The sequence below is a fragment of the Triticum urartu genome, chromosome 1A, assembly GCF_056163025.1.
Source record: "Triticum urartu cultivar PI428250 chromosome 1A, HENAU_Tu73, whole genome shotgun sequence".
In the NCBI taxonomy this organism is placed as follows: domain Eukaryota; kingdom Viridiplantae; phylum Streptophyta; class Magnoliopsida; order Poales; family Poaceae; genus Triticum; species Triticum urartu.
Window position 1 is genome coordinate 346,843,173 of NC_141873.1, and position 26,101 is coordinate 346,869,273.

At 45.9% G+C, this 26,101-nt stretch overlaps 1 protein-coding gene across 1 annotated transcript; it reads right to left on the reverse strand.

The window, feature by feature from the left end:
- Positions 1-7,353: 7,353 nt before the first annotated feature.
- LOC147991167 (uncharacterized) lies at positions 7,354-9,231 on the reverse strand. Its single transcript, XM_087538555.1, has one exon. It carries the CDS (start codon positions 9,229-9,231, stop codon positions 7,354-7,356), a length of 1,878 nt encoding a protein of 625 aa, XP_087394681.1.
- Positions 9,232-26,101: the final 16,870 nt, after the last annotated feature.

The window sequence follows — 26,101 nt, forward strand, 5'->3', positions numbered from 1 at the left end:
TTTTCAAACAAAGAATAAACTTCATAAGCACCCTTAAAAGCAACAAATTCTTCAATTTGTTCGATATCGTAGTAACTATAAACACCCTTTGCATAAGAAGATAAGATTTTATTACCGTTAAACTCACATAGGTAGGGGAGGTGTTTTTTAGGGTTCTTAGAGAAACAAGTAAAATCACAAATTTCACAAAGATTCCAAGCATAACACAACAGTCTGTTTATTTGATCCCATAAGAGTCTCCCTTTTTCAGACAAACAGTGACGCACAAAATGAGCATGCTCATCTAAAGATTTCCCATCAACTAGGCTAGTTGGGGTTTCAGCACGAGCGCATAAGGATCGAATATGATCCAAGTAGAACACTTTAAGTGGATCCATATGAATAGATTTTTAGCAAGCAAAGATGCAACCAAATAGAAGGCACATGGCAACACAAACAAAAAGACAAACGGGAAGAAGGCGAAGAAAAGGCAAAGGTTTTTTTGAAAAACGTTTTAGAAGTGGGGGAGAGGAAAACGAGAGGCAAATGACAAATAATGTAATGCGAGGGATAAGAGTTTGTGATGGGTACTTGGTATGTCTTGACTTGTGAGTAGATCTCCTCGACAACGGCGCTAGAAATGGCTTGTTGACGGGAGATCAAATCTTGACTTGACTTGGTGCAACCTCCCCGGCAACGGCGCCAGAAATCCTTCTTGCTACCTCTTGAGCACTGCGTTGTTTTTCCTTTGAAGAGGAAAGGGTGATGCAGTAAAGTAGCGTAAGTATTTCCTCAGTTTTTGAGAACCAAGGTATCAATCCAGTAGGAGACTACACGCAGGTCCCTCGTACCTACACAAACAAATAAGAACCATGCAACCAACGCGATAAAGGGGTTGTCAATCCCTTCACGGTCACTTACGAGAGTGAGATCTGATAGAGATAATAATTATAAGATAAATATTTTCAGTATTTTTATGATATAGATTGAATGTAAAGATTGTGAAATAAAATAGATTGGAAACTTATATGATAAAAGATAGACCCGGGGGCCATAGGTTTCACTAGTGGCTTCTCTCAAGATAGCATAAGTATTACGGTGGTGTAGGATCAAAAGTAAGTCTAGAGGGGGGTGATTAGACTACTTGACCAAATAAAAATCTAGCCTTTTCCCAATTTTAACTCTTGGCAAATTTTAGCAATTTAGCACAAGTCAAGCAAACAACCTACACATGCAATTCTAAGAGTATAGCAGCGGAATGTAAAACAATTGCATATGAAGGTAAAGGGAGGAGTTTGGAGGGAGCAAACGCAATGTAGACACGGCGATTTTTGGCGGGGTTCCGATAGGTGGTGCTATCATACATCCACGTTGATGGAGACTTCAACCCACGAAGGGTAATGGTTGCGTGAGTCCACGGAGGGCTCCACGCACGAAGGGTCCACGAAGAAGCAACCTTGTCTATCCCACCATGGCCATCGCCCACGAAGGACTTGCCTCACTAGGGTAGATCTTCACGAAGTAGGCGATCTCCTTTCCCGTACAAACTCCTTGGTTCAACTCCACAATCTTGACGGAGGATCCCAAGAGACACCTAACCAATCTACGGGACACCACTCTCCAAGAGGTAACAAATGGTGTGTTGATGATGAACTCCTTGCTCTTGTGCTTCAAATGATAGTCTCCCCAACACTCAACTCTCTCTCATAGGATAGGATTTGGTGGAAAGATGATTTGAGTGGAAAGCAACTTGGGGAAGGCTAGAGATCAAGATTTATGTGGTTGGAATGAAGTATCTTGACCTCAACACAAGTGTAGGTGGTTCTCTCTCAGAAAATGTATGTTGGAAGTGTAGGCATGTTCTCATGGCACTCTCCATGAATGAAGAGTGGGTGGAGGGGTATATATAGCCTCCACACAAAATCTAACCGTTACACACATATCACCAAACTCGGTAGGACCGAATCATACAACTTGGTCAGACCGATTTAGTTCATAATGTGACCGTTAGGGTTTTTGGTGGGACCGACATGCCAACTCGGTGGGACCGATATCATTAGGGTTAGGGCATAACGTAATCTCGGTGAGACTGATTACACAAACTCGGTGAGAGCGATTTTGGTAATAGACTAACCAGAGAGTTGGTTAGGCAAACTCGGTGGGACCGATTCACTCTCTCGGTAGAACCGAAACGTTACGAAAGGGAAACAGAGAGTTTGCATTGCAATCTTGGTGGGACCGATCACTCGTCTCGGTTTAACCGAAAGTTTACGAAGGGAAACAGAGAGTTTGCAATCCCATCTCGGTGAGACCGAGATCCCTATCGGTAAGACCGAAAAGACTAGGGTTTCTGGCAGTGGCTATGTCAACTGAACTCGGTGGCTCCAGATAGACAGTTTTGGTGGGGCCGAGTTTGACTTTTGGTTTGGGACATATGTGGATGTGAGAAAGTAGTTGAGGGTTTTTGGAGCATATCACTAAGCACTCTGAGCAAGAAACTCATCAAGCAACACCTCACCCCCTCTTGATAGTATTGGCTTTTCCTATGGACTCAATGTGATCTTGGATCACTTAAAATAAAAAATGTAGAGTCCTGAGCTTTGAGCTTGAGCCAATCCTTTGTCCTTTGCATTTTGAGGGATCCACTTTCTAATCCATGACATGCCAATCATTGAGCTTTTCCTGAAATATTTATCTTCAAGTAGCATTAGCTCAATGAGCGATATGTTGTTAGGAATTACCAAAACCACTCGGGGATAGTTGCACTTTCAATCTCCCCCTTTTTGGTAATTGATGAAAACATATAGATCAAAGCTTTGACAAATGATTATAAGATTTAAAAACATCGTCGCTTTGAGAAGTATGTGATAAGCAAGAGCTCCCCCTAAATTTGTGCATTATTTAAAATTTGCTTTTGAATGCAAATGCACAATCGATTAGGATCATGGGTTACTCTTCCATGTCACATACATCTTGGTGGAGCGCTCAAAATGATAGAAAGTAAAAGCATGCACTTATCACCAAGCAAGTGAATGATCATATATGGAATATAAAGGATAGCATCATTCAACCAAACATTAATGTAGCATATGATCAACCACATGATCATATAAGTATCTCACAAGGACATAAGGTATCTCACACAAGCACACAATAAAAGTAGTTCAACCAAAATAGCAAGAGAGATAAAAAACAAGACACTCTCTCTCGAAGCCTATGATCTATACATTTTTCTCCCCCTTTGGCAACAAGTTACCAAAAAGTTTGAAAATGCATAGTGTTATACGTCTCTCAGGCTTGGTCTTCGGGAGGAGGTGTGGATAGAATTCCAAGGACGAAGGCTTTCGATGAAGTAGTTGGAGCTGCTAGAGTGGGTGCTGGAGGTGGCACTGGAGCTGTAGCTGCTGGTGCTGACACTGAAGCTCTAGCATCTGACACTGGCACTGCAGCAGACCTTGGACCTCGTGGCACATGCTTGAAAGCATCAGTGGTTGCTTTTCCTCTCCTCTCCTCTGCTTCCTCCTAAATCTGCTCAACTGCAGTCTGAATCTCAGTCACCTTCAGATCAAGATCATAGAATTTTGTTTCCACAATCCTCTCCAGACTCTCCTGATTCTGAGTCAGGGTGGCCAAGCCCTTCTCAATCCTCAGTGTAGCTTGAATCAGATATCCAAGATGATCTTGCTTGCTCTTCAGGAATACTTGAGATGCCTCTTCAGTAGTTGGCATCCTTGCAGCTTTCTCTGCCCTTGCCTTCTCTCTCTTCTCATGTGCTTGCACAGATGATGGATCTTCCCCGGTCATCACAACGGTATTGTCTTCAAAATCAGGATATATGGGTAGATGCTCCTTGTCTAGCAAATAAGTTCCTGTTCCCATCTTAGAGTTGATGAGCTCCTGAATGTGTGGAGCATACCCACAACTTCTCTTCTGGTCAGTAGCAGTCCTCTTGATTGTTTTTACCATTAAGCTCATAACCATGAACTGCTAAGGGACATCAAACAGTTGGAGCAGATTGATAGAATGCCCTCTAATCATCTTGTGATCTCCTGACTTGGGTAGCAGAGTGTGCCTCAAGATCCAGTTGATCGTAGGCAGACCAGACAACAAGAATGCACAGATCCAAGCTTGTGAGTTTCCAAAGCCTTGTCGGGGATCTCCTTGTACATGTTTGCCATGGAGTTGTGGTCTTTCTTCTTCTTGGCATATACATCCAAGTCATCTTCATGCTCTGTAGGGGCATTGATCAGCTTAGCCCATTCATCAACTATGGACTGGTACCTGGTACCCTCAAACATCCAAACTATCCTCCCATCTGGATAGAAGTGGGCAGTGGAGTAGAACTGCATGATCAACTCATCATTCCACTTGGTGAGCTTTTGTCCAATGAATTCATCAACTCCACATGCCTTAAAGCTGTCATACACTCCAGTGAAGTGATCTTCATTTTCCCGGATGAACTCCCAGTCCACCCATTTCATGTCACACACTATGGGCTTCTTGTCAAGCAGAATGGTTTCATAGAAATCTTGTTGTTCCTTTGTGTGAAACCTGTAATCCAAAACAGTTCTCCTCCTGACAGCATATGGGTCAGACTGTCTCCATAATATCAATCCTGCATATTTCCTGATGTGCATGTCCTCGACTGGATGAGCACCATTATGGTCAGGAATTTTGGGCTTCAACTTCCGCAAAACATGGGATTCATCATCCTCTTCTTCAGCAGCTTCAGGCACTGGGGCCTTGTTCTTTTCCTCAGCTGGTATACTCCTGGTGTTCCTCTTGGGTTTTGGAGGTTTCTGAGCAGCAACTTTGGGAGCAGGTTTGGGCTTAGATGGAGCAGCCCTGACTTGATTGCATCTCCCATAAGCTTCTGAGCCTTAGGAGCCGGTGCAGCATCCTCTTCCTCTTCATCTGAACCTCTCATTATGGATGATCTGCCAACCACTCTGGCAGCGGTCTTCTTGACCCTTTCCTTCCTTTTCTTCCCTTCTCCAACTACCTCTTCAGTTGGCTTGGAGGTTTCAGCAGTGGATGCTCTGGCCTTAGACATAGGAACTCTCTTTGCTGGTGCCTTCTTATGCATCCTTGGCTTAACTGTAGCAGCTGAGCCATACTCCTTTTTCAGCACCTTTTTCCTTGAAGTGGCCTCATCCTCAATGGCCACATAATCCTCAGATTCTGAGGTTTTCTTTTTCCTGGATCTGGTTGCTGCCTTAGGTAAGTTGCTTGGAGTGCTCCTGCTTCCATCATCAGAAGAGCTAGAGGGACTACTGCCCTCACTCATCTAGACCTATTCTTCAGATTTGTTCTGGCTGTCACTTTGATCAGACATATTGCAGGCAAACTGTCAGCAGACCCTGTGAGCATCACAGAGTACGGGGGTTTTGCAAAATAATTGAGTCAAAAAGCTTAGTTTTAGTTCTCTACAGAAGTGATCTCGGAGCTACTGAATTGACCAACTCGGTGATACCGAAGCAACACTTGCAACCTAAACTGGTGGACTCGGTAGTGCCGAGTCACCGTTCGGTGGCACCGAGATTGCTAGGGTTTCGCAGAATCTTGAACTCGGTCACACCGATTTGCATGTTTCAGTCAGACCGAAAAGGGCATGTGTAATAGCCAAGGCCGAATCGGTGAGACCGATTTCTACAGTTCGGTCGGTCCGAGATGAGTTCTGCGAGGAGCTAACCCTAAAATTTTCGAATCAATATATACCTAAGGGAGTTTTAGCTAGATGAATCAATCTCAATCGTGGCAAGAAACATGGCATTGTCCTTGTGCTAGGAATCGGAGTGAAGAAGACAACACAAGGGGTCGAACACTTACCCTAGAGTGGCGAGTGTTCGCTACGGCAGCAACGGTGGAGCAGATTGTCGTTGACGGCGGCGGAGACCAGCGGCGGGAGGTCGCTGGCGGCGAGAGGACGATCCGGAGACCCGAAGAGGCAGAGCAGGTTACGCGCGGGTGAGGGGTTTCGGAAAAAATTCCAAAATTTGACCCGTTAGTATATATAACCTGACCCTGTCGGTGTGACCGAGTGGAACGACTCGGTGGCACCGAGATGCAGAAGTGCAAGCGGTTACTGCAACTCGGTGTGACCAAAATGTTTTAATCAGTTGCACCGAGATTGAAAACCTAGATCAACTTAGTGGTCTCGGTGTGACCGAAATGGATGACTCGGTCATACCGAAATGTGCAAAGAGGTTTTGGAAGTTTAAGTCTATGACGAATCGGGGACTCCGAGTGCTCCTCACATAGAGTGGTTCGAATCTGACTTGATCAAACTTTGTGATGTAGCATGAATAGAGTTTGAGATGAGGAAAGCATAGATAGCTAGAGGGAGTTCTTAGGCATTCTTGTCCATCCATTTGGCAGAAGAGAAAAAGCCAAACAATCAAAGCAACAAATGGATGTCCTTGAATGAGTAAAATATGCATCCAACATGCTCACACAATAAGATGGCAAAAGAAATATGTGACAAAGCATGCACAAACACTCTAGCATCTATCAAGCAATTTGCCGATGACTAGGTCATCTATATATGAGTATATTGACTTAGGAGTCAAATGAGAACTTTTGATCGTAGGTCATACTCATCGTTAAGCGCAAGTGGGGTTGCCACTTTTACATAAAGCATTGTTGTGTTCACACCATTAGAGTTGCTTTAGCTCAATTGATTGTAGTAAAGCTCCCCCTAGATGTGATATCCCCCCTGAGAGGGATGAACTAACCTTGGGTTTTGTCGATGATGACTTCATGTAGGTGTTGAAGATGTAGATGCTCAATGTTGATGTAGATCCTTTGCAGCAATCCTTTGGAGTGAGTTGCACTTTCAATACCTACACGGGTTAGTCCCACAAAGAACAAACAAGGATATCCATAGACATAGAGTAATGTTCACATAGGATGATGTCCATGAAAGCATTAGTTTACCTTGTCCCTTGTCTTACCAACAAGAGGGTTTGTGACTCCTTGAACTAGTGCAAGATATGGAATTTGTTTGTACTTGTCCTCGCCAAAATGATATGAGTGAAGTATGTTGGCGGAGTCACCCTCAAGAACTCTCTAGTTCTTCTTCTTCGGGATCCACACCATCTTGATGGGAATCCTTGGAGTTGTAGTCGTACTTGATGAAGTAGAACTTGATGTGGTCTTGGGAACCCACTTGACCAAGGCTTTGGGAGCTTCTTCAAATGCATCAATCTCCTCTTGAAGCTTGTCCTTGCCTTTTAGCTTGTGGTCTTGTGGTGGAAGATCATCTTGAGCTTGTGTTCCTTGGAAAGAAGTAGGATCATACTTCTCTTGTTGAGGAACAAACTTCATCTTGGGGTATTGATCTTCTTCCCACTCAACTCCATTGGCATTGAACTTTCATTCAAAACCAACACCTTGATTCTTCCGGTGTCTTCCTTGCTTGCGTAAAATTTCCTCAAATTGCTTACTTCCGGCAAGGCTCTTGTAAACACCTTTCTCTATAATTCCCTTCAATAAGCTATTTTCTTGCTCAAGTGTAACTTGGCTAAGAGAATCATTAGTGGAATCAAGAGAACTACTAGAAGCAACATCATTGATTTTAGCATGATTATTGTTACTACTAGAAGAAGAATCTTTCTTACTCTTGTTGCTAGATTTAACTTGTGGCATGTAAGTAGACAAAAGTAAACACTTGGCAATGTAAGAAGAACTTTTGTTGCGAAGATCATCATTGATGGCCTTTAAGAACTCATGCTCTTGCTCAAGGTTGAGCTTTTCAAAGCGTAGCTTCTCATGAGTCTTTAAAAGCTCTCGATGATTTTCCAAGGTAGTTTCATGAGCTAACTTAAGAGTGTTTAGATATTTAGTTAGACACTCAATCTCCTTCTTATCATCATCATTCGTTTTTTCTTGATTAGCATGATTAATAGCAAGTTCATCATAGTTTTCATCACTAGAATTGTCAACAAGTAAATCATCATCACCTAGCAAGTCATCTTCATCACTATTGAAATCAACATACTCGGGGTGTGATACCTTTGGGCCTTTAGCCATGAAGCATCTTCCACTTCCTTCATTTGGTGACTCAAATATGTCGTAGGAGTTGGTTGAAACAAGTGCTAGACTGGCAACACCTTCATCTTGAGTATATTCGAAGTCGGAGTGATAGCTTCTTTCGGAGTGACTGTTGGAGTCAGAGCCGGATACCCATTCACCAACATGAGCTTGATGTCTTCTTTTTGTGTAGCTCTTTGATGATTTGTCCTTCCTCTCTGAATCCTTGCTTCTCCGAGAGGATCTTCGTTCATAACGATCATCTCTACTCCTTCTCTCTCTTGGCGGTGATTCTTCTCTCCTACTTCTTCTTTTGGGAGAATCTTCTCTTCTTTTGTAAGGAGCCGTACACTCATTTGAATAGTGTCTAGGTCTTCCACAATTGTAGCAGTTACGCTCATGACTAGAAGATCTTTTGTCATTGTAGGACCTTGACTTAGAACTTCTTTCCTTGCTTCTATTCTTGTAGAACTTGTTGAAGTTCTTCACCATTAGGCTCAATTCTTCATTGAAGGTTTCCTTCTCATTTGATGATGTGGGGGCATCACATGAAGCTTTGTAGGCACCAATTGACTTGTTGTGGAGCTCTTCCTTATCCTTGAGTGACATCTCATGAGCGACAATTCTTCCAATGACTTCCGTTGGCTTGAGATCTTTGTAGTTAGGCATCATTTGGATCAATGTGCACACGGTATCATATTTTCCATCGAAGGCTCTTAGGATCTTCTTGATGATGAATCTATCGGTCATCTCTTCACTTCTTAAGCCGGCAATCTCATTTGTAATGAGAGCAAGCCTAGAGTACATTTCAGCGACACCTTCACCATCCTTCATTTTGAACTTGTCAAGTTGACTTTGAAGCACATCCAATTTGGATTCCTTGACGGAGTCGGTACCCTCGTGCATATCAATAAAAGTATCCCAGATTTCCTTTGCATTCTCAAGACGGCTGATTTTGTTGAATTCTTCGGGGCACAATCTATTGAAGAGAATATCACAAGCTTGAGCATTGTATTGCAACATCTTTAACTCTTCCGCGGTAGCTTCACGGTTCGGTTCTCTCCCATCAAAGAATTCACCTTGCAAGCCAATACACACAATAGCCCAAACAGCGGGGTTATGTCCAAGAATATGCATTTTCATCTTATGCTTCCAACTAGCAAAATTAGTACCATCAAAGTAAGGACCTCTACAGTGGTAATTTCCCTCGCTAGACGCCATACTCTCCTAGGTTGTGAAACCAAGGCTATGACCACCAAAAGCTATGGAAATCAAAGCTAATGGAGACCAAAGCTCTGATACCACTTGTAGGATCGAAAGTAAGTCTAGAGGGGGGTGATTAGACTACTTGACCAAATAAAAACCTAGCCTTTCCCAATTTTAATTCTTGGCAGATTTTAGCAATTTAGCACAAGTCAAGCAAACAACCTACACATGCAATTCTAAGAGTATAGCAGCGGAATGTAAAACAATTGCATATGAAGGTAAAGGGAGGAGTTTGGAGGGAGCAAACGCAATGTAGACACGGAGATTTTTGGCATGGTTCTGATAGGTGGTGCTATCGTACATCCACGTTGATGGAGACTTCAACCCACGAAGGGTAACGGTTGCGCGAGTCCACAGAGGGCTCCACCCATGAAGGGTCCACGAAGAAGCAACCTTGTCTATCCCACCATGGCCATCGCCCACGAAGGACTTGCCTCACTAGGGTAGATCTTCATGAAGTAGGCGATCTCCTTGCCCGTACAAACTCCTTGGTTCAACTCCACAATCTTGACGGAGGCTCCCAAGTGATACCTAACCAATCTAGGAGATACCACTCTCCAAGAGGTAACAAATGGTGTGTTGATGATGAACTCCTTGCTCTTGTGCTTCAAATGATAGTTTCCCCAACACTCAACTCTCTCTCATAGGATAGGATTTGGTGGAAAGATGATTTGAGTGGAAAGCAACTTGGGGAAGGCTAGAGATCAAGATTTATGTGGTTGGAATGAAGTATCTTGACCTCAACACAAGTGTAGGTGGTTCTCTCTCAGAAAATGTATATTGGAAGTGTAGGCATGTTTTGATGGCTCTCTCGACGAATGAAGATTGGGTGGAGGGTTATATATAGCCTCCACACAAAATCTAGCCGTTACACACATATCACCAAACTCGGTGGGACCGAATCATACAACTCGGTCAGACCGATTTAGTTCATAATGTGACCGTTAGGGTTTTCGGTGGGACCAACATGCCAACTCGGTGGGACCGATATCATTAGGGTTAGGGCATAACGTAATCTCGGTGAGACTGATTACACAAACTCGGTGAGACCGATTTTGGTAATAGACTAACTAGAGAGTTGGTGAGGCAAACTCGGTGGGACCGATTCGCTCTCTCGGTAGAACCAAAACGTTACGAAAGGGAAACAGAGAGTTTGCATTGCAATCCCGGTGGGACCGATCGCTGATACGTCTCCAACGTATCTATAATTTTTGATTGTTCCATGCTATATTATGTCCTGTTTTGCACATTATTAGTCTTTATTATACACTTTTATATTATTTTTGGGACTAACCTATTAACCGGAGGCCCAGCTAGAATTGATGTTTTTTTGCCTATTTTATGGTTTCGCAGAAAAAGAATATCAAATAGAGTCCAAACGGAATGAAACCTTTGGGAACGTGATTTTCGGAACAAACATGATCCAGAGGACTTGGACCCTACGTCAAGCAATCAACCAGGAAGGCACGAGGTAGGGGGCGCGCCTACCACCCCCCCAAGGTGCGCCCTCCACCCTCGTGGGGCCCACGTTGCTCCACCAACGTACTCCTTCCTCCTATATATACCTACATACCCCCAAACTACCAGATACGGAGCCAAAACCCTAATTCCACTGGCGTAACTTTCTGTATCCACGAGATCCCATCTTGGGGCCTTTTCTGGAGCTCCGCCAGAGGGGGTATCAATCACGAAGGGCTTCTACATCAACACCATAGCCCCTCCGATGAAGTGTGAGTAGTTTACTTCAGACCTACGGGTCCATAGTTATTAGCTAGATGGCTTCTTCTCTCTTTTTAGATCTCAATACAAAGTTCTCCCCCTCTCTTGTGGAGATCTATTCGATGTAATCTTCTTTTGCGGTGTGTTTGTTGAGATCGATGAATTGTGGGTTTATGATCAAGTTTATATATGAACAATATTTTAATCTTCTCTGAATTCTTTTATGTATGATTGGTTATCTTTGCAAGTCTCTTCGAATTATCAGTTTGGTTTGGCCTACTAGATTGATCTTTCTTGCAATGGGAGAAGTGCTTAGCTTTGGGTTCAATCTTGTGGTGTCCTTTCCCAGTGACAGTAAGGGCAGCAAGGCACGTATTGTATTGTTGCCATCGAGGATAACAAGATGGGGTTTATATCATATTGCATGAGTTTATCCCTCTACATCATGTCATCTTGCTTAAAGCGTTACTCTGTTCTCTTGAACTTAATACTCTAGATGCATGCTGGATAGCGGTCGATTTGTGGAGTAATAGTAGTAGATGCAGGCAGGAGTCGGTCTACTTGTCTCGGACGTGATGCCTATATACATGATCATACCTAGATATTCTCATAACTATGCTCAACTCTGTCAATTGTTCAACAGTAATTTGTTCACCCACTGTAATACTTATGCTCTCGAGAGAAGCCTCTAGTGAAACCTATGGCCCCCGGGTCTATTTTCCATCATATTAATCTTCCAATACTTAGTTATTTCCTTCGCCATTTATTTTACTTGCATCTTTATTTCTTTTTATCATAAAAATACCAAAAATATTATCTTATCATATCTATCAGATCTCACTCTCGTAGGTGACCGTGAAGGGGTTGACAACCCCTTTATCACGTTGGTTGCGAGGAGTTTATTTGTTTGTGTAGGTGCGAGGGACTCGTGCGTGGCCTCCTACTGGATTGATACCTTGGTTCTCAAAAACTGAGGGAAATACTTACGTTGCTCTGTTGCATCACCCTTTCCTCTTCAAGGGAAAACCAACGCAGTGCTCAAGAGGTAGCAATCGCTCATCTCGGTTTGACCGAAATGTTACGAAGGGAAACAGAGAGTTTGCAATCCCATCTCAGTGAGACCGAGATCCCTATCGGTAAGACCGAAAAGACTAGGGTTTCTGGCAGTGGCTATGTCAACTGAACTCGGTGGCTTCGGATAGACAGTTTCGGTGGGGCCGAGTTTGACTTTTGGTTTGGGACATATGTGGATGTGAGAAAGTAGTTGAGGGTTTTTGGAGCATATAACTAAGCACTTTGATCAAGAAACTCATTAAGCAACACCACACCCCTCTTGATAGTATTGGCTTTTCCTATGGACTCAATGTGATCTTGGATCACTTAAAATAAAAAATGTAGAGTCCTAAGCTTTGAGCTTGAGCCAATCCTTTGTCCTTTGCATTTTGAGGGATCCACTTTCTAATCCATGACATGCCAATCATTGAGCTTTTCCTGAAATATTTATCTTCAAGTAGCATTAGCTCAATGAGCGATATGTTGTTAGGAATTACCAAAACCACTCGGGGATAGTTGCACTTTCAATCTCCCCCTTTTTGGTAATTGATGAAAACATATAGATCAAAGCTTCGACAAATGATTATAAGATTTAAAAACATCGTCGCTTTGAGAAGTATGTCCAAGAAGATCGAGGAGAACTTTGTATTGGGATCCAAAGAGAGATAAGAAGCCATCTAGATAATAACTATGGACCCGAAGGTCTGAGGTAAACTACTCACACATCATCGAAGAGGCTATGGTGTTAATGTAGAAGCCCTCCGTCATTGATTCCCCTCCGGCGGAGCTCCAGAAAAGGCCCCAAGATGGGATCTCTTGGGTACATACGGTTGCGCGGTGGAAATAGGGTTTCATGGTGCTCCTGGATGTTTTTGGGGTATATGGATATATATAGGAGGAAGAAGTAGGTCGGTGGAGCTATGAGGGGCCCACGAGGGTGGGGGCGCGCCCAGGGGGCAGGCGCGCCTCCCTGCCTCGTGGCCTCCTCGTTGATTTCTTGACGTCCACTCCAAGTCCCCTGGATCACGTTTGTTCCAAAAATAACTCTCCTGAAGGTTTCATTCCGTTTGGATTCCGTTTGATATTCCTTTTCTGCGAAACACTGAAATAGCCAAAAAAACAACAATTTGCACTGGGCCTTGGGTTAGTAGGTCAATCCCAAAAATAATATAAAAGTGTATAAATAAGTCCATTAAACATCCAAAACAGATAATATAATAGCATGGGACAATCAAAAATGATAGATATGTTGGAGATGTATCACTACCCCAACACTCCTTTGACAACCAAACCAGGTGACATTTTTCCAAGTACATTCAGCTGGGAGCACCCCCTGGGCTGCATCATTCCAAAGCCGTGTGGGTCAGTCCCTGTGGCATGTATCCGCTTGCATCTTTAGTTCACCTTGCTGGGGGCGCCCCTCGGGCTGCATCATCCCCAGGACGCTTGGGTCCGACCCAGTGGCATGTATCGTTCTCGCATTTACCTAAGCCAGTTTGCTTCTCATGCATAATCTATCTATGGTTATCACCTGCTTGATTGTCACCCACCATGGGAGCCGCGCGCCGATCATCTTTCTTCAGCATCTTTCACATAAGAAGGCTAGGGACGGTGTCTGTGCTTGGGCCCGTTCCTGCAGCGTCGATAAATCCAACGGCTAAGCTCTATCTGGAGGGTCGGCCCCATTCACGTCACCTCCTGGGGTCGTTGGTGCTTGGCCTTCTCGTGCGATAACCTCAGGAAAGTCATTCGGCACAGGTTGTCTAACAGTCTCGTAGAACACCACAACCAACAAGAACCAAGACCAGGCGCAACCCGCCTTGAGGTAGGGCCTCGTGAGTTCTGCGCTGGCTCACGAGCGCCTAGACACACCTCGTCTAGCCCTGCCGTGCAAGCCACGTGTCAGGGCGGCTGTACACGCCCCGGGGGCTCTCCGCAGTAGGGAATCCCCTCCCATGTACCAGTGGCGAACTAGCAATCACCATGGCGATCTGTGCCCTTCCTCAGGCTAACTTACAGGGACTTCCTGAGGACTACAACGGGCGGTACCGCGGACTCTCTCTCTCTTCTCCCATGCGATTCACTTGCGCGTTAAAAGGGGGGCTCCTGAGCATCGCGACTCAAGAGCTCTTACTGGCTCTCTAGCCCTCACCCCCTGGCCTTGACCACGGCATCGCGACCTGGCATACCAGCGGCGGCTGAGCTCGCTCGAGGGCCGGGACCTGAGGACACAGAGCACTCAGGAGAGCATAGAGAAGAGGGGGAGGCTCGCACGAGCCTAACCTAGCTACCCGATAGTGGCCGATGCACAAGTCTGGCGCAACACGAGGAACCAGCCCCGGAATACCAAGATAAGTCTTGTACCTGGACTGACCCAGCGCTACAGCATAATATCCTCACCTTTCGCTGCCCTACTATAGCAATGTCGCCTCCCTTTCCCATTCTCAGGTAGCTGCTTGCGCGCTAAAGGGGACCTCTTGAGCATCGCGCCTCAGGAGCTCTTACAGGACCTCGGGCCGCTCACCTCCTGGCCTTGACCACGGCATCGCGACCTAGCATACCAACAACGGTTGCAGCCTGGCTGGGGACCGGGACTTGTCGGCATAGAGCACCAAGTTGCCGCGGGGTTGGAAAGGGGAGACCTAGCCTCAGCAGGACATGCGTTCACAAATTTTCATAATAAGGACAATATGAACAAAAGACATTATAGACGCTTTACACGCCCCCGCGGGGTCCGTCTCGATTCCTCGCAGGGAACAAAAGGAAAGGAATTCCTAGGAGCTCTATCTACATGCGCCGAATGTCTCCGACGCCATCATCAACAGTGGGCCACGAGAGGCCGGCGCCAACCCCATGCAGATCAACGACGGCGGCGGCCGGACGCAGCAGCCTTGCTCCGGGCCCGCCGGAGCTCGGGGGCACGTAGCTGTCGTCGCTTGTCTCCGGAGTCTCAGCGGGCTCAAGAGAATCGCTGGACCACCAGGAGTCGCCGCTGTCACTGGAGGAGCTGCGGGCAAGGCCAGCAGCAGGCCCGGCGTCACCCGCTGCATCGTCCTGGCAACCCCCTTCAGGGCAGCACTCCAAGCGGTGGCCTTCCTCATCGAAGACCTTGAAGAACAACGTGGAGGCACCGTCATACTCGAAGTGGATGGCGAGGGCGCCTTCCACACGGCAAACTCGAGCGACCTCGCCCCAGCCTCGAGTCATGAAGATCCTCTCGGAGGAGACGACTTCAACCTCCGCTCTAGTCGCCGGGGCGTCGCAGTCGGCGTGCTACAGCCAAAGCTCTAGAGGGCCCCTCGGCAGCATCTCGGCGGTGAAGAACGGCGAGAAGAGAATCCAAGTTCTTGGAGGCATCGATGCCCACATCATGAACTCGCGCGAGGAGTCCACGGCATGGACCTCTGGGGCGACGGCGTGCGCCACTGTGGCGCGGCGACCATGGCCCTGGCGCGGGCGACGGTGCTCGGCGCCCCTCCCTCCAGAGCCCTTGGCTTGGGCATACAAATGCAACGGATACCCAGGAGGCGGCCGCTCGTACCACGGCCGCAACACTACCGGCCTCACGACTATCTCACGATGATGGGACCGCCTCTTCTTCGTCGGGAGTAGCTCGCGCTCGTTGAGGGGAGCCTTGCCCTTCTCCGCGGCCGAGAACCTCCGTATCGGCGCCATGACCGCGCCAGCAAGCAGTGGAATGAGGAATAAGAAGGAGCGGGAAAAGCAAAGGAAGGGATGGATTACGGGGCCTCTGCCCCCCACTTCGCATTTATAGCCAAGGGGAGGCCAACTGCCGGCTTCCACGATCTACGGTAATAATGATTTTTTCTGCATGCGGCAGGGACTCGTCAAGTCGGGCAGTTGCCAAGGCAGCGCGGGGAAGCGGAGACGCCCACGTCCAATTAGTCGCCACGCGCCAACCGTGGCCGCAGGCTGTTGGGGCCCGCGGCACACTACACTTTCCCTTTGGCTTCGCCTCAAAGCCAAGCCCGAGTGTGCCTTGGGCCCGGGGGCAACTTTTGACGTTCTGGGAACGGGGGTCCCCAGACTTGCCTGCCTGCGGCCCGTGGCGTGGCTCCACCAGCGGCCCTGCACGACCCATCTTCACCAGCAAGCACTCAAGACCCTCGCGAGGGGCCAAGCCTCGCGAGGCGGACGATGCAAGACCTCCTCAGGGGTGGCCTCACCAGGCTGGCTCGCGAGGGGCGGAGAGATCAAGGCAAGGGACACCTCACGAGGTTCCTATGACGCAAGCCATGACGACCGGTGCCAGGCGGGCGCTAGGTGGGCGCCAACGCGCGCAGTGTCCTCGTTTCCTCTTTGGTGCTAAAGTGGCAAGCGCAGGCAAGGAGTTCTGAGGCATCAGGCAAAGGTTTCCATATCGGTGCAACAAGACCAAGACCAGCATGACAGCAGGAAGGAGGTCACCATGGAGCCCAAGACGGCGTCACCACCAGAGCCTTTGGCAGGCGAAGACTACTTTTGTCAGGATAGCTTGTACTAGTTGTCCCCCTTCGAATTGGCCGTTGTGGGATGCCTTCCCGCCTAATATTTGGGAAGAGGACCAGGGCCTCTATAAATAGGACTAGCCACCACCATAGCAGGGGGGAGGATCTGATCGGCTCATCTAGAGACCAGAGCTCATCCAGATCATCCCCAGCCACACAAGTTCTCCAAGCATAAGAACACCTCTCCTCAGGAGGCTGTTCCTCCCTTGTAACTGTTCATCCTCAGCCCAAGAGGCAATCCACCACACCACACTGGAGTAGGGTATTACACCACAATGGTGGCCCGAACCAGTATAAATCTTGTGTCTCTCGTTCTTTGGGTTCGTCGAGCTAGGCTGTGAGATCGTGGAGTGTGCGAGCTAGAGAGGGGGAGAGATCTTTGTGCGCACCCCAGTGTTCGAACCTCAAGGGTTTTACCGGAACCCGCAATCCGACAACTAGTGGCTTCTCTCGAGAAAAATAGCAAACGGTGGGTGAACAAATTACTATTGGGCAATCTATAGAACTTCAAATAATCATGACGATATCCAGGCAATGATCATTATATAGGCATCACGTCCAAGATTAGTAGACCGACTCATGCATGCATCTACTACTATTACTCCACACATCGACCGCTATCCAGCATGCATCTAGTGTATTAAGTTCATGGAGAAACGGAGTAATGCAATAAGAACGATGACATGACGTAGACAAGATCTATCTATGTAGAGATAGACCCCATCGTTTTATCCTTACTAGCAACGATACATACGTGTCGGTTCCCCTTCTGTCACTGGGATCAAGCACCGTAAGATTGAACCCACTACAGAGCACCTCTTCCCATTGCAAGATAAATAGATCAAGTTGGCCAAACAAAACCCAAATATCGGAGAAGAAATACGAGGCTATAAGCAATAATGCATAAAATAGATCAAAGAAACTCAAATACTTTCATGGATATAAAAAGATATAATTGATCATAAACTCAAAGTTCATTAGATCCCAACAAACACACCGCAAAAATAGTTACATCATATGGATCTCCAAGGGACCATTGTATTGAGAATTCAGCGAGAGAGAGAGGAATCCATCTAGCTACTAACTACGGACCCGAAGGTCAACAAAGAACTACTCATGCATCATCGGAGAGGCACCAATGGAGGTGGTGAACCCCATCCAAGATGGTGTCTAGATTGGATCCAGTGGTTCTGGACTCTGCGGCGGCTAGATCAATATTTCGTCGACTCCCCTAGGGTTTTGGGAATATTGGGGTATTTATAGAGCAAAGAGGCGGTCCGGGGGGCACCCGAGGTGGGCACAACCCACCAGGGTGCGTCTGGGCCTCCTAGCGCGCCCTGGTGGGTTGTGTTCTCCTCGGAGCACCCCCAGGCGCAGCCTTGGACCATTAGGTCTCTTCTGTTCCATAAAAAATCTTCGTAAAGTTTTGTGGCATTTGGACTCCGTTTGGTATTGATTTTCTGCGATGTAAAAAACATGCAAAAAAACAGCAACTGGCACTTGGCACTATGTCAATAGGTTAGTGCCAGAAAATGATATAAAATGACTAGAAAATGATTATAAAACACCCAAGATTGATAATATAACAGCATGGAACAATCAAAAATTATAGATACGTTGGAGACGTATCATTGGGCACGTCGAGAATGGTCTTTATGTGATTAACTTTTCGGAGCGACCCACTAAGACCGCGACATGCCTAATGGATAAAGTTGACATGGGATGGCTTTGGCATCGCCATTTAGCCCACGTCAATATGAGATCTTTGCAAAGTTTTCTCGAGGGGGGCCATGTCCGTGGACTAAAAAATGTTAGTTTTGCCAAAGATCATGCTTGCAGTGCTTGTATCGAAGGAAAGCTACATGAGAAGGCTCACCCTCCCACGACTATCATCTACTCGAAGAGGCCCTTGGAGCTCCTTCACTTGGATATCTTTGTGCCTCCATCCTTTGATTGTCTTGGGGGTAGAAAGTACTGCTTGGTGATTGTGGATGATTATTCAAGATACAGTTGGGAATATTTCTTCAAGAGGAAGAGTGAGACCCAATGACACGTCTCCAATGTATCTATAATTTTTGATTGTTCCATGCTGTTATATTATCAATCTTGGATGTTTTATAATCATTTTATAGTCATTTTATATCATTTTTTGGTACTAACCTATTGACATAGTGCCAAGTGCCAGTTCCTATTTTTCCGTGTTTTTTACATCACAGAAAATCAATATTAGATGGAGTCCAAATGCCATGAAAGATTACGGAGAATTTTTATGGGCCAAAAGGAACACAACGGGCCTTGGCTGCGCCTGGGGGTGCCCTGAGAGGGGCACAACCCACCAGGGCACGCCAGGGGGCTCGGACCACCTCTTTGCTCTATAAATACCCCCAAAAATCCCAGAACCCTAGGGGAGTCGACGAAATATTCATCCAGCCGCCGCAGAGTCTAGAACCACCTGATCCAATCTAGACACCATCTCGGATGGGGTTCACCACCTCCATTGGTGCCTCTCCGATGATGCGTGAGTAGTTCTTTGTAGACCTTCGGGTCCGTAGTTACTAGCTAGATGGCTTCATCTCTCTCTCTCTCTCTTGATTCTCAATACAATGGTCTCTTGGAGATCCATATGATGTAACTCTTTTTGTGGTGTGTTTGTTGGGATCGATGAACTTTGAGCTTATGATCAGATCTATCCTTTTATATCCATGAAAGTTACTTCAGTTTATTTGATATCTTATATGCATGATTGCTTATAGCCTCGTATTTCTTCTCCGATATTTGGGTTTTGTTTGCCTAACATGATCTATTTATCTTGCAATGGGAAGAGGTGCTTTGTAGTGGGTTCGATCTTGCAGTGCTTGATCCCAGTGACCGAAAGGGAAACGACACGTATGTATCGTTGCTACTAAGGATTAAACGATGGGGTCTATTGTAACGCCCTCGATGCGGCTATATCTCCCACGTGTCGAAGCACGACATAGAGGCATAACCGCATTGAAAGCAATGTCGCAAGTGAGGTAATCTTCACACAACCCATGTAATACATAAGGGAAAGGATACATAGTTGGCTTACAATCGCCACTTCACACAATTACATGAATAAAGCATTACAACATCCAAATACAATCAAGGTCCGACTACGGAACCAAAATAAAAGAAGAACCCCAAAAGCGACAAGGTCCCCGATCGATCCCAACTGGGCTCCACTACTGATCAACTAGAACGAAACAACACAAAGGACAACATCTTCATCGAGCTCCTCCTGAGCTTGGTTGCGTCATCTGCTCGGTAACATCGGCACCTACAAACTGGTTTTGGAAGTATCTGTGAGCCACGGGGACTCAGCAATCTCGCACCCTCGCGATCAAGACTATTTAAGCTTATGGGTAAGGTAAAAGGTATGAGGTGGAGCCGCAGCAAGCGACTAGCATATATGGTGGCTAACATACGCAAAAGAGAGCGAGAAGAGAAGGCAAAGCACGATCGAACAACTATGATCAAGAAGTGATCCTAGAACAACCTACGTCAAACATAACTCCAACACCGTGTTCACTTCCCGGACTCTGCCGGAAAGAGACCATCACGGTTACACACGCGGTTGATGTATTTTAATTAAGGTCAACTTCAGGTTTTCTACAACCGGACGTTAACAAATTCCCATCTGCCCATAACCGCGGGCACGGCTTTAGAAAGTTCAAATCCCTGCAGGGGGTCCCAACTTAGCCCATGACAAGCTCTCACGGTCAACGAAGGATATTCCTTCTAGCGGGAAGACCCGATCAGACTCGGAATCCCGGTTACAAGACATTTCGACAAGGTAAAACTAAACCAGCAACACCGCCTGAATGTGCCGGCAAATCCCGATAGGAGCTGTACATATCTCTTTCTCAGGGCACACTCAGATTGTCTTAGGTACGGGTAGGCCAGCCTAGAGTTGCCCCTGGTGGCCACCGGCAGCTGACAGGTTGGACCAACACTCAGAGGAGCACTGGCCCGGGGGTTTAAAATAAAGATGACCCTTGGGCGCGCGACCCCCAAGGGAAAAGAAAAGGCTAGGTGGCGAATGGTAAAACCAATGTTGGGCATTGCTGGAAGAGTTTTATTCAAGGCGAACTGTCAAGGGGTTCCCATTATTACCCAACCGCGTAAGGAACGCAAAATCCGGGAACATAACACCGATATGACGGAAACTAGGGCGGCAAGAGTGGAACAAAACACCAAGCATAAGGCCGAGCCTTCCACCCTTTACCAAGTATATAGATGCATTAATTAAATAAGAGATATTGTGATATCCCAACAAGTAAACATGTTCCAACAAGGAACAACATCTCCATGTTCCAACAAGGAACAAACTTCAACCTTCACCTGCAACTAACAACGCTATAAGAGGGGCTGAGCAAAGCGGTAACATAGCCAATCAACGGTTTGCTAGGACCAGGTGGGTTAGAGGCTTGGTTCAACAATATAGGAGGCATGATAAGCAAGTGGTGGGTATCGCAGCATAGGCATAGCAAAAGAGCGAGCATCTAACAAGCAAAGATAGAAGTGATTTCGAGGGTATGGTCATCTTGCCTGAAATCCCGCAAGGAAGAAGAGCGAGTCCATGAAGAAGATAAACGGACGTAGACGAATGGGTCCTCACAAACACGACATTATCGGAACCAACCCGAAGAAGCAAACACTGGAAAGAAGCACACAACATAGTAAACAACCAACAAATGAACATGGTATGATATGCGGGATGCGGTATGCGATGCATATGCATGATTTGCAAAGGAATGAATGAACCTGGCTTCAACTTGGAAATACAAGAGTGCCACTGGAATGGTGAGGGGATTTCGGTTGAAATCGATATAAACATCGTCGGAATCGGATGCACGGTTTGGAAATGGCAAGCGAAACAAATATGGCACCGGTCTGCGATAAACAACAAGTAGCCATCCAAATGCATCAAGATAATTATGCTACAGCACTCAAACATGACAACAAAATACATGGCAGGGATCTACCCATGATGCTTGACAAAAGATGAACACTGAGCTACGGCCAATTCATTCATTAACAGGTTCAAACAAGCATGGCAAAAGTGCAATTGGTAAACAGATTTCAGGCTTAGTGAAATTAACACTTGTCTGGAATTTCAGATCAGGTAGCACACTTTGGAGCATGAAAACTATATGCTATAGGAACTTAACATGGCAAAGTAAGGCATGGCATGGAGCTACTCAAAGAGCTTAACAAAAGTCCCTTAGTGACCTTGAGCCAAAAGGGATCAGAAAATACAATTGCAAGCATGTGAACATGGAAAAAACATAATCAGATCTCAGACTTAGTGAAAAACTGGAGCATGCAAATCAGATATCAAGTAGGCATGTTCACGAGCTCGATGCACTCACTACAGAGAATGTCATGACAATCTAAGCATACACCCATCAAGAATACACATTATACAAGCTATACATGGCAAGAACAACAACATGGCATGCACGGATCAACTACAACATCCTCGGCAAAATTGCTAACAAGTAGACAATCTGCCCAGATTCACGAAATAGCAAAGGTAGAGCTCGATTGACTCAAGCTAGGGTGCTCCATAATTGCAAACAAAGCCATGGATGGATAGAGCACTACAAGATTAACAAATCATCCTTACTGATCATCCTCAAAAGAGGCGCGGATCACTAGGAAACAACATGAACATATGGCATATTGATAAGAACAGATCAAGGACTTAGTGAAATTCTAAGTCCCTGAAATCAGCATTAACGAATGCACTACTTTGCAAGCTTGTGCTAGTCACCACACAAATCACAAAAACACATGGATGGCACCTCTGTAAAGATGGCAAAGCATATAACAAAACACATGTAGAGCTCATGAGCATATCATGCACACATTAATCATGGAAAAATGACAAATAGTTATTTGGTGCAGCAGATCTGACAATTATCTCAAATAGCTCTCTTCGAACAGCATTTCGGGCATCAGGATGAGCTCAAATGAAAATGATGCAATGAGATGAAATGATGTGCTCTCTGAGGCGAACATTTTGATATGCTAAACGCGCAAAGCGGAGCTACGGATGCAAAGTTACGACATCATGAACATGGGCATTTGAAACTGGAAATCTCGGGGACTTAGTCAAAATTATACCTCCCGAAACGGATCTAGGGTTTCGGCCACGCCGTTCGAGGTTCGCCTGGATCTTCGCCGGAGAAGCTTGATCTCGCCGGAGAGGAGGACGGGGTCGCTGGATCTGGAGCCGGCGCGACGAGGCGGCGAGGAAGGGGGGCGCGGGCGCGGTCGCCGGCGCGGGTGGAGGCAGCGCGGCTCGCCGGAGCTGCTGCGGCGGCGGGGTAGCGCGGCGGCCGGCGGGGAGGAAGACAACGGCGGCGCGGCGGAGCGTCGCCGGCGGCAAGGCGGCGCGCGGCGAGGGCGCGAGGCGGCGGGGTTCCCAGGCGGCGGCGTCGGGCGGATGGGCTCGGGGGCCCGATCCGGGCTCGCCCGGGCCGGCGGCGGTGGAAGGAGGCGCGGGACATGTGGCGTCACGCGGTTGGCGGCGGCGATGTGTCCGGCCGGAGTCGGACATGTCCGGCGCGGCGCGGAGGAAAAATTAGGGTTAGGGGTGGAGGAGATCCGGGAATTTCGGAGGGGGTCTATATATAGGCATAGGAGGAGCTAGGAGAGTCCAAATGAGGTGCGGTTTTCGGCCACACGATCGTGATCGAACGCTCTAGATGATAGAAGGGGTTTAGGTGGGTTTTGGGCCAAAATGGAGGGGCGATGGGCTGCAACACACACGAGGCCTTTTTGGTCCCTCGGTTAACCGTTGGAGTATCAAACGAAGTCCAAATGATACGAAACTTGACAGGCGGTCTACCGGTAGTAAACCAAGGCCACTTGGCAAGTCTCGGTCCTATCCGGAAATGTTTAACCCCCACACATGAAAGGAAGGTAGAAAGGACCACCAGAGGAGATAGGAGCGCCGGAATGCAAAACGGACAACGGGGAAAATGCGTGGATGCATGAGACGAACATGTATGCAAATGAAATGCACATGATGACATGATATGCAATGCATGACACGCAAGCAATGACAAGGCAACAACAACGAATAACTAGATGACACCTGGCACATTGGTCACGGGGTGTTACAACACTCCACCACTACGAGAGGATCTTGTCCCGAGATCTAGAATGGCACCGGAGGAACAACGGAAGAGAAAAGAGGAGAGGTAAAACTAAGTTGCTTCATTGACAAACGAGTGAAACCACGAACCTTGAAAGGTTGAACAAATGAAAGAAAGAAAGCAACAGAGATGAATAAAGTTGAAAGCACTCCGTAAAGAAAGAGGAATAAGAAACAACCGATTCGGGTAGCATTTCGGTTGAAAGGAGATGAATGACTTGAAAAATGAAAGAGCTTGAGCAAAAGTGACACAACACTCCGGTTAAGTGGATAGGCATGAAAAGAATAAGGTCCTGACAAAAATAAGAAGAAAGGTTGAAAAGAGCAACATCACAATGCCTCCGGAATGAAAGAATAGAAGTTGGATCGTCGGAACATAAGAACGGAGAAGAAAACAACATCTTCTACCTCCGATGAGCTTGAAAAGCATTTTAAGGAGAAGGTTCGCACGGAGTTGTTGGAAAAGCCAACAACAAAAAGAATAAGCTTGATATGGTCTAATGGAATACATCTCAAATTATGAGGTGACAACCTGCCACTCACGAGAAAAGAAATGGATTGATAAGAACAAGGATATGAGAAGCTTATTTCACCGAGAGGATAATGAAGAACTTGGGTCAATTATAAGCACCATAATTAGCAACAACCCTTAGGGAAAGTTTTAGGTGAAATATAACCCAAGATAACTCCAATGAAGAGATTGATGGATTTTAAATAACTCCTTCTTAACAACATGTGAATCATGAGACATGAACTCAAATTATCAAGAATGACATAACACCACCTCAAATGATACAGTAGAAGGAATTGCACTCCAGATAGCAAGATGAAGAAAGCTTGAACTCCTCTAAAAAGAATCTCGATGACCACTTCGAGAAGGAATTAAACCCTTGATGAACCACCATGTAGAACCTTCATGAAGAACTCCGGTAAACAAAGGAATGATCAAACGAAAAGAGAGAGAAGTTGGAAACACAAGGTGAAACCTTGTAATGGTTTAGATGGATCTTCGCGATGAAATAAATTGAGAGAGCTTGGAACTCCGGAAAAGAAAAGATGAAAACAATTGAAACCAAGAATTTTGATGAGGCTCCGGAATAAGGAATTAATCACTTGGATGAAACAAGAATAAGAATTACATTATGCTTATCCTTCACCAATTAAATTGATGACAATCAACGGATTTGACATATTACTTATTCTCGTAGAAAGGATTAAGAGAGAGATAACATAAACTTGAGAATGTCTTCAACGAATCACCGGTCGGGTTGAAACAACGAATGAATTGATATGATCGCCAAAGAAGAGAACTCTCGAACGTACCACCGTAAGAATTGAAAAAGAACGATTAAAACATGAAGAAACATCGGGAAGAATTAGCAATTTAAACGTAGATGCTTGAGAGAATTTAGATACATGAGAACGAAGAGATCGCGAGCTGATTAGAGAATCCTTGATTTTGACACCGGTATGATTTAGAGTATGAGAGCTGAAAGCTGGAATGAATAAATCTGGATTGATGGCCTCCGGATAATCAAACTGAACAGAATCTTGAATTGCTCCGGATAGGTGAAAAAAATTTCCACAATCGAAAACAATTATGAGAGGATGGCATAAGGCTAGCATCGTGAATCTTTGAGAGAACGGATAAGATTGAGGAGAAACTCTTCTTCGGTCTTCAATATCTGGGAATGACGATGAGAAACACTACCAAGAATTGTTGAGGCACTCCGGAATGAAGAATGGAAAAGGTTGAGCCAATGATGAAAAGATTTTTAAAGATCTTGGAGAAAGGCATTTGACTGATGATAATTCATACTTACGTCAAACTTAAAAAGAATTTAGGATCGCTCCGGGAAAAATAGAAGAGTCAGGTAAGATCCTGGAAAAAGACCTATGGGTTAGGGCCCACTCAAAAGAAACACCGTTGAACAATTTAAAAGAGCGAAAGCACCGGTTGAATTAAATGGCTTGAATAAGGTAGGACCTCGAAATAGCTTGAACGGATGCAAAGTGAAAACACAAATCTTCGAGATATCTTCAGCAGTCTGGAACAAATGAATAACGAGAAGTGAATGAATATGAGGAGCACCGGCATTAGAGGGTATTTGAAACGAGGGGAAAGATATGATCAAAAAAGCTTGAATTAGTTCCACCAGAGAAGAAAAGAATGAAGAATGACGAACTAGTAGAACATCTTCTTGAGAACCACCGGGTAAGAATATTGACGGAAAAGAATGGAGAGACTTCACATGAATAAAAGGATACTTGATTAAGACATCTGAGTCCTTGAGGAAAAAGGGTGGGTGGGCGGGAAAACAAAGGCAACTTGGGGACGGATGAAACAAACACCGTTGAA